General features: G+C 49.1%; 1 protein-coding gene across 1 annotated transcript in view; it reads left to right on the forward strand.

The window, feature by feature from the left end:
* Positions 1–735: 735 nt before the first annotated feature.
* The window catches only part of CSUI_006284 (molybdopterin guanine dinucleotide synthesis protein b), a gene marked incomplete at its 5' end in the record, with an annotated part of 12,653 nt that continues 4,800 nt past the window's right edge, over positions 736–8,588 (forward strand). The window contains 7 exons of the mRNA XM_068066448.1: positions 736–897; positions 1,514–1,641; positions 2,129–2,274; positions 3,123–3,250; positions 3,819–3,887; positions 4,667–7,053; positions 7,482–8,564. Of these exons, the coding sequence (XP_067921575.1) occupies positions 736–897; positions 1,514–1,641; positions 2,129–2,274; positions 3,123–3,250; positions 3,819–3,887; positions 4,667–7,053; positions 7,482–8,564 (4,103 nt within the window). The remainder of the gene's footprint in view (positions 898–1,513; positions 1,642–2,128; positions 2,275–3,122; positions 3,251–3,818; positions 3,888–4,666; positions 7,054–7,481; positions 8,565–8,588) is intronic.

An 8,588-nucleotide genomic window follows, 5' to 3' on the forward strand; every position in this document is an offset into this window, starting at 1 on the left:
TCTATAGGTGTTCACACCTCGATTATTTTTGGGTTACAAGGACTTCCCTTTTACGCGCTGTCGACCCCGCTGAGATGATACATTGTACCATCCGTGTCTTGTACTCCTACTGTGTGAGAACTGCGGAGGGACGCTGGGTTGTGTCTGTCTTGCTGACTAGCTCAACGAAACACTCGAGTAGCATTAGACATGGTTTGTCTACCGGAGGGAGAGGACACTTGCTTGGCGATTCCGCAGAATGGGTTCGTGGATACGCCGTTTCCTGGTGTTTTTACTTATTGCGCCGCTCAGCTTTTCTTACTATGCGTCGTCCTATTCGTATCCTAGCTCTCGAAAGACCCTTGTGAAGATGATCTTGAGTAAGCGATGAATAAAGCATCTTCTTGTCCACAACGAACCGGTCGTTTCCTTCATGGGTTAGCCGTATCTGTCCTCTGCACCCCGCCCCGTCCACGTGATCTCGTCGGTTTGGTTCTTACCACGTGTAAGGCTACGGTGTTGGCACGCAAGAAGAAGAGAAGGTAGTTGTTCCCCAGAAATCCCATTACCTTTTCTCTCCCATTCTTTTGTTGGGTCCTCACTTCTTTCATAGAGGGAGAGAAAACAACTGTGCAGCCGCTATGTAGACCATAGAACTTCAACGCGCGTATCTGATGGTGTCTCTCGTCTTAGTGAGCTAGAGTCTCAGCCATGTAATAAACGTGTGATCTCGCCGTTTCCCGGGTGATTCTCAGCTTGTATAGATCTTTCTCCACCAGTCAATGGGCAGACTCTGGAATAGAGGCGACTGCACAGAATCCCGCCTTAAGACGCCTACTTCAGGTCGACGAGCGCCTGCTGCCGGAAGCAACGGCTTCTTCGGCGATTCGAGGTCTTCTGAGCCGGTATCCACCCGCGGTAGGAAAAGCTGATTGTTCACGTTCCTGCTGTTCTTCTAAACAAAATGATCTGGTGTGAGACACGCATGACGGGATGGCCTCACTTAAAAACCTTCGGTCCTACCACTACTACTACTCAGGATCTGAGGTGTACAGTCATATACATGGTCTCTCGTAGCCTAGCCCTGAAAGGAGCACAAGCACACACGTCTACATAAAGAGTGAGGAGTCAGCATACATACACTTAGAGGGGGCCGTGCAGCACAGTACGTATTAGGAGGCGCGGGGGGGGGGGGGGGAGGACGTAAGACACGAACGGGTCTCTTCCTGAGGGTGCCGGGCTCATTACCTTTCTATTTGACCATAGACTCAAATACATCAGCTGCCTGCGCATCCTGTCTTTAACACCTGGGGAGTTCGTGACACACGATCAATTACATACCCCCCGGTCTGCTGTAACGAGCTGTGTGTGCGTCGACAAATATCTTTTTCTCGGATGGTGAGGTAACCAAGCGTGTAGAATAGTCTAGCCATCTCTCCTTCAAAGACCATACCAGTTAGGTCTCTTTATATCAAGCGGTGATCCGTTATGTAGATCTGTTTTCTATGTGTTTTCGTGTTCATGTATTCTGCAGAAGTATCCTGTCGTCATTTGCTTCGCGGAACAGCGGAGTCACTTCGGAAGAACTTCCATCCATCACGCAGTGGAGCCTCCCGCGCATGCAGTCCTTTATCGCCCCCTGGAATTCATTCCCCCCGTATGGTAAACTTAAGATCTTGTGTTGAAGACGAGTTCGCGTGCGTCTCTAATCTTACTCTGACTGACTTTCAAGAACAAAGGAATGAGAAAGAAATAGAGAGCGAGTGACATCTCTACTGTGCTGGATTCATGTGCTCCCTGATGTCTGTATGACCCACTTAAAAGGAGATTGCTCACTGTGTCTTGTCCGGGTAGAGGCTACACAGAGGGCCGACACAGAGCTATACAAGCGCAAATTTGCCGATCATGTAGGCTCGTACCTCGTGCCTGTCTCCTCTTGATGCACATCAGGGTGTAGTATGACGCTCCTATATGCCCTAACCGCACGCCTCGTCCTAAGAGGTTAGCTACACACCTTGCGTGGAGGAGCAGCATGAGATTGTTGTTTCTCTCAGGTTGATTCGGGAAAAACTGTCTTGACCGTAGGTGATTATCTATCTATCTCTCTTTCCATATATCTATATATATCTATATATATTTGGATTTACAGGCGTTATGTGGCTCAGCAGCTTATCCGCCTCTTCGTGAAGTTCAGCCGTAGAACGAGACGGGCGTCTTTCATTTGCGCTCCTGCGGCCTTGTGTCCGGGATGCAGCTATGAACAGACGGCAAGACAAAAGGACAGGAAAGACGAAAGTGCGTTGGTGTTCATCTTGTGATTGCTGCTTATACATTCTGGAGTGTCGATACACCGTGCAGTAGCAGATCATCTAGCCAAGTGTACCATCCCCTGTCGCTTGCATACTCAGTGAGGCCGCCGAGGTTCTGCACAGACTTGTGCTGTGTGGAAGGGGTGTCGGGGGAGCTCACTCGCAGGGTATCTCGGTAGTCTTCTTCGCCTGTCTGAAAGCCCTCCTCTTACATACACGTCTCATGGTTTTCTGAATCACTACTATGTCGTTACCTTGTCTATTCGCTTGTGCTTTTCCGACCTCGTTCACCTCGGCTCCCTCCTCACCACCGGTGTATATATATCCATCTATCCATTGGGTAAACCGATTTGTTTACAGTCCGCCTTTCACGGTTCCTTCTCAGTGTCGATCGAAGGGTTGAGTCTTTTTCCTCAGTGGACGGACTCCTACTATGTCGGGCAGCTAGGCTGTGCAGTCCCGTTTAGCGTGCGTCTCTTTCCCTAAGTGTCCTTTTTCGTATTAAGGCAGTACCTCTGCAACTACAACTACTACTACGACGCTAGTGTTCCTTGGGTCCACTGACTTGACGTGCTCTAGCGCTAGGATGCCTCACTCCCCCATGTGCTGAAAGCCCTGGCTAGCCAGTTCGTTTGTCACATACACGCGTGTCTTGTGACACACAACGGTCTCGGCAAGCTCACAGCAGCTTCTCTCCCTTTTCTTTCTTCCTGGTAGCTTCCAGTGTACGGGCTGGAAAGGGTCACGTAACAGAAAGGAAGGCGCCACTAGGGATCGCATCGAGGATGAATTCCTTGCAGGGGAGACTTTGTGATTGGTTTCTTGACTTTCTAGAGGTCTGGCGTAGATGTCATGGAAGTCGAAGGAGATGGCCAGCAGTCGTTCTATGGGGTGGTAAAGGAGTAGGCAAGACGACGTTCTGTTGCTTCTTGCTGAACACCTTGTTGAACTTCTTTCCTAAGGTAATCTCCCTGTAGAGACACCCCAATGAAGACGAAAACCTGAGGGGATGGTATGGTGTCTGGCGTCCATCCTTAACAGTGAGAGATTGCCACTTCGGCGCTGCGTCCTCATGGCATTCTGCCCGGCGCAGTAAGCTCGCACTGTCGCATGCTTTTAGAGATACGGCAGCATGACACCGCACTATTGAGCAGATATGGAGCTTCATATGTGTGTCATCAAAATGCATAATTACATACACACGAACATACAATATAGTATTGTATATATATACAATACTATACATGTCTGCATATGTACATATATTTTCATACGTACATGCATATTCGTACACACGGAGGGACATACATACATACAGCGTTTCGAGTTGCGGAGCCAGGCAACATGTCTCCCTCCGAACACTCAAAGACAGAGAAGAAGCTCCCGTACATTGAATCACATCGTCCATACATCAGCACATCGTACCCTAGAACTGATGGGCTTTGTCACATTAAGGAAGGTCCTTTATACGTTCTTCAGTCTTCACGGAGTCCCCCTCTCTTTCTTTCTTTGGTGTGTTGTGAAACGCAGGTAGCATTCCTCGAGGCTGATGTAGGACAGCCGACCTTTACGTTACCAGGGTGTGTATCCCTGTTAGAGGTGAGTATTATTTCTGGTGTTCTTCTTTGGATCGATCCTCTTTCCATTTCGGTTTCTTGAGACCTGAAACTACCTTACCTATCTCCGCTTAACTTTCCTCTCCTGGTGACACTTGTTAGCACTAGAACATGCGGTAGCCAACGAGACGCCGGTGGTGGGATAGACCCCGGACTATGACTCGGCCAACGGGAAGTAGGGGTTGGAGTTTTGGCTATAGTTGAATGATACGTTCAATACGAACCTAAACCTGTAGTTCCCTTGTTCTGCTTTTCACGCTCACTCAAGGGATAGTTGTGTCACTATGCACACTTCATAGATACATATATACACAAGTGTATGTTTGTATATACACTGCTTGACGCGTCTCTTTTTCAGGGGCATTCTCTCTACTCTTTCGAAACATGAGGTTAGCAGCCATCGCTATCCATCGTAGTACAGTCGAATCAGAATGACGATAAGTGCGATGCGTCCTCATGAGTCTTTGTAGTTGTTTACCGCAGCACAAACACGATGACAACTCGCGAAAGACTCCAGTTCCCTTGTTACTCCCAACTCATGCAGGAAAGTTGGAAGAGAAGGAGAGAGATAGATCGGTCGGCTCTTCTGTCTAGTCAGATGGGAGAGTAGGTGTCCATTGTATGTAGGTAGGCTGGGGTTGCCTAGGCTTCTTTTGTCGTTTGTCTCTCAGTTTCGATGTTATCCCGGGCTGAGCTGAGGTGTATCTTTCCCATGGACACGGTCTATGGGGGGGCGCCTGATTCTCGTGAGTGTCTTTTCAGGTGACTGAGCCAGTCTTGACCCCTCCTCATAGCCTTGTTGATACCTTCAAGCACTTGACTGATCTCCGTCATACTCCACAGTCAGAAGGAAAGAGAACAGCTTCCGGTTCATGTAGTCTTCCTGAACAAGGGAGACTTGTAGAGAATATCTTTTTTGGAGATGTGTCTCCGAAGCATGCTCCGTATTTCTATATACGGTGTATTAGTCGTTGTGCATCTCTGTATTCCAGTCGCGTACCAGGTATTTTACTTGAACTAAAGCAGCAGCTCCAGCACAAGGCGCGTAAGCATCGAGATCAGAAAAGGGACAGCATCGATCGAGAGGATCATGATAACCACATTCGGTCATCTTCAGATGTCTCTATCTCGATGAAGAGAAAACAACCGAGTCCCCCCCCCCAGCAGCAGCGTGCAGCTGAAGAACAAGAGAAGCTAGAAGAACACATATCTAGGAGGCTTAACATAACTGAGAGGCAATCGCTTCCCCCTCTGTCCGGCGTATCAGTTCATCGTAACGAGACGACAGGGTGCTCTACCATTATACCTCTGATTGTCAATACAGCTGGATGGACTGAGGGGCTAGGGGGTCAACTTCTAGAGGCTGTTGGTCGTCTTGTTCGAGCTGCAGCGGTAGTTCGCATTGTAGATGAGGCTAAAGGAGAGGGTACGAAGGACGTCATGAGAAACCCCACGCAGGACCAGAATCGGAGTAAGGACTCGAGACCTAGTGATTCGAGCAGCATGTTGTTTCCAAACAAGAGAATAACAGAGAAAGACAAGCTTCCACAAAGCACTATGATGATGCATGGAAGGACAGAGGAAGGAATGTTTATTCATCCAAGCGTCAGTCAGAAGACATACAGCAGTGTCATCTCTTTCAGAACCCAGGGAGGATATAAAGAGACAGAGGAAACTGACAATGAGACGGGTAGAGGCGATTCTTCTGGTGGATATGAGGAGTCGTTGCAGCAGCCTGTATTGTCATCCGATGCAAGAGATGATGGAACAAGGCAATTCCAAGTCGAGGGGAGAGTTAAGGAAGAGAATGGACGAGAGGCTTCTCTCTATACCTCAGGTGAAAATACTAAGGAAGAACAGCCGGTCGCCGCAGTCAATGTACCGGCTAACAGGGCATTGACCGCAGGTAGACACGAGACAGCAGGACGAAGCGACCCGCAAAGCCGGGCACCTTGTCCTGGAGGATACGGAAAATCTTTACCACATGAAGGTGAAGGCGCCTCCAATATAAGCCGAACTGGAATTACAGACTTGAGACTCCAGAGGGATCAGAAACCTGCTAGTGGCACGACGCGTTCTTCTTATTGCGGCAGTGTGAATGCAGAAGATGTAAGGACGGCGGGGACCCTGCAGGATTGCGTAATGTCCTCTGCATGCCTTCATGGACAACCTCCTATTACATGGAGCTCGGAATCCAGCGACGAAGATACATACGAGGTAGTAAAGAAGGAGTCGCATGAAAAAGAACGAGAGAAAGTCAAAACTTCTGAAGACGTCTCTAAAGTCAAGTGTCTTGACAACGCGCAGCGTCCCCTCGAGTACCAGGCGGGTGAAACACGTGGCGCCACCGTTATTCCAGCTAATTTTGCTAGAAGGGTTCTTGAGAATTGCGCGCTAGGGAACACCAATGCATCACGTTCTTCAGCTCTTCTTCTTCTTCAGGTATTTCCTTTGACATGTCTGCTGTCGACAGCTTCGCGTTCTAGTGAGATGACCAGAAGACGTTTCGCCTCTGTGTTTGCAGCTCATTTACAGAATGTCGGGTCTAAGATGTTTCCAAGTTTCTTTTCTCATCATGTTCTTCTTCATTCTCCTTTCTCTCCGACTGACGTGAGACCAGGTTCTTCTTGGTCTTCTGCTACGGTTGCCTCCTCTTCAGATCCTCTTTATCAAAATCGCATCGATTCTACTCAGCTTACACCTTGTCGATTTCGTCATCGTGGTGTTGTTTCACGACGCCGGAGAACAAGGGCGCCAATCATAGAGAATGATGCTACATCAGACACTTCTAGTGATGTGTCTCAATACGTTTCTAGTATGGCTAGCGACAGTGACGCATACGGGATAACGGCTCCCCAAAACCGGCATGTGTCTTGTACAAACTGCGGAAGGAGGTTTGTTGTCGCAGGGGGGGGGAGTCTTGCTGACTGGCCGACGGGAGAAGGTGGACTGTCAGGGGAAACCAGTCATTCATCCCGTAGTGTCTCTAAAAGAACGCCCTCTAGGAATCGTGAGGATGACGTGGACACGTCTGCATGCAACTTCACCGAAGAATCCCGGCAAAGTCGGAAGCACAGGAGACGGGTGTGCCTCTACCGCCTGATGCAGTCTAAAGAAGAGCCCGTTCCTAGCTCAAATGCTTTGCATGCGTAAGTGAAGGCATATTGGAATGAGTGACTCTGACAGGCCACTTTTTACCTGTAAGGACGCGAAAAAGATCCGTTTCTTTCCCACCGAATAGAACTGATGCTGCTGCTTTTTTATGATTTCGCAAGCCTTCTTTTCTCCCTTGTTCCGTCTGACCGGACTATAAGTATGCGCGCTCTTCTGCTTTGAGGTGGGAGCTGTCTGTGTGGCGTTGCGAGTGTTGCACCGTAACACAGACAGACAGATAAACAGACAGCCTGCTTCTCCTACTGAAAGCCTTCATATATATATATATATATACGGGCAGGTACGGTCAGTGTCATCTTCTGTGTATTCCTTGTGGTCAGGAGCCTACGCCGTTGTGCAAAGGCAATAGAAGCCCCTTTAGCCTCTTTGCTGTCGTATCTTCCTGTTCTCTGTTGTTCTGCAGACACTCCACATCCGTATCTCTGTTTTCGCCAGGTTCCACGGGGTGCAACTGCGGAGTTCACATTTTCCGTATTCCTTCTTTCAAACAGCAGCTCGCGTATATGCATGAAGTCGCTAGCGAAAAGACTTCCCGGGTTGCAGTTCCTTTTCCACTCCCTCCTCCTGTTGATCTTTTCCGCCTAAGTGGTGACAGTTGTCGTGTAGGCATGGAGAATCATGAAACGGGATCCAAGGGATTTCTCTCTGTGAAGGATCAGTTATGCAAAGAATTTATCGAGGCTCCACCATCAGCGTCGTCACCCTCTTCTCTCCCCTTTCCATCACGCCGTCGCCTTCGTCAGGTGTATGATGAGTTTGTTACCGATACGTCAGAAGACGACGAGTCTGTGTGTTGTAGTTCTACTTCTCAGGGCGCCCCCCAGGCGGACCTATCTACCCGAGAGAAGTCCAGGCAAGCGTCAGATTGTCGGGAAACAAGTCGCCAGGGGGTAAATAAGGGGAGGGTAGAACAGGTAGATCGATCTTCTGATGAGAAGCATGATGAAATGACGGAAGAATCAGAACCTTCGGGGGAGGATGTTTTTCTGAGGAAGGAGGACAGCAAACCTCTTGCTGCGCGGCACCTCGGCGTAGACAAACGAGGAGTGGAGATAGCGTCTGCTGCTTTACCGTGTCTGCATAATACAGATGACCCAGGCAGTGCTACAAACCCCATCGAAGCTCCTCCCTCCTCTGAAGATTTGCTCACGGAAGGCATTGTCTCTGATTCAGGTGTGATAGCTAAACCGAATACGAGTGTAAAGGAGACTTACGCGGATTGTGCTAAGGTGCTGGAGAAGGCTTGCTATCTACGGGAAGAAGCAGGTAGTAAAGAGGGAGATAGTTATGGACAAAAGAATGTCACCTTCTCTTTGGACGAACAATTCTTGTCGTGCGGAGTCAGCTCAAGCTCACGGCAGTCAGGTGAGCTTAGAGAAGAGGGGCCGGACAGCCAAGAGATTTCAGAAGAAGAAGCAGGTAGTAAGGGTGGCGCGTCAAGCGTTTTCGGACCTTCTGAGGACTCACTATCGCAGAGTGGAGAAACGTGTGGGGAACCACAGCAAAGAAG

The sequence above is a fragment of the Cystoisospora suis genome (genome assembly GCF_002600585.1).
Source record: "Cystoisospora suis strain Wien I chromosome Unknown contig_3145, whole genome shotgun sequence".
In the NCBI taxonomy this organism is placed as follows: Eukaryota; Apicomplexa; class Conoidasida; order Eucoccidiorida; family Sarcocystidae; genus Cystoisospora; species Cystoisospora suis.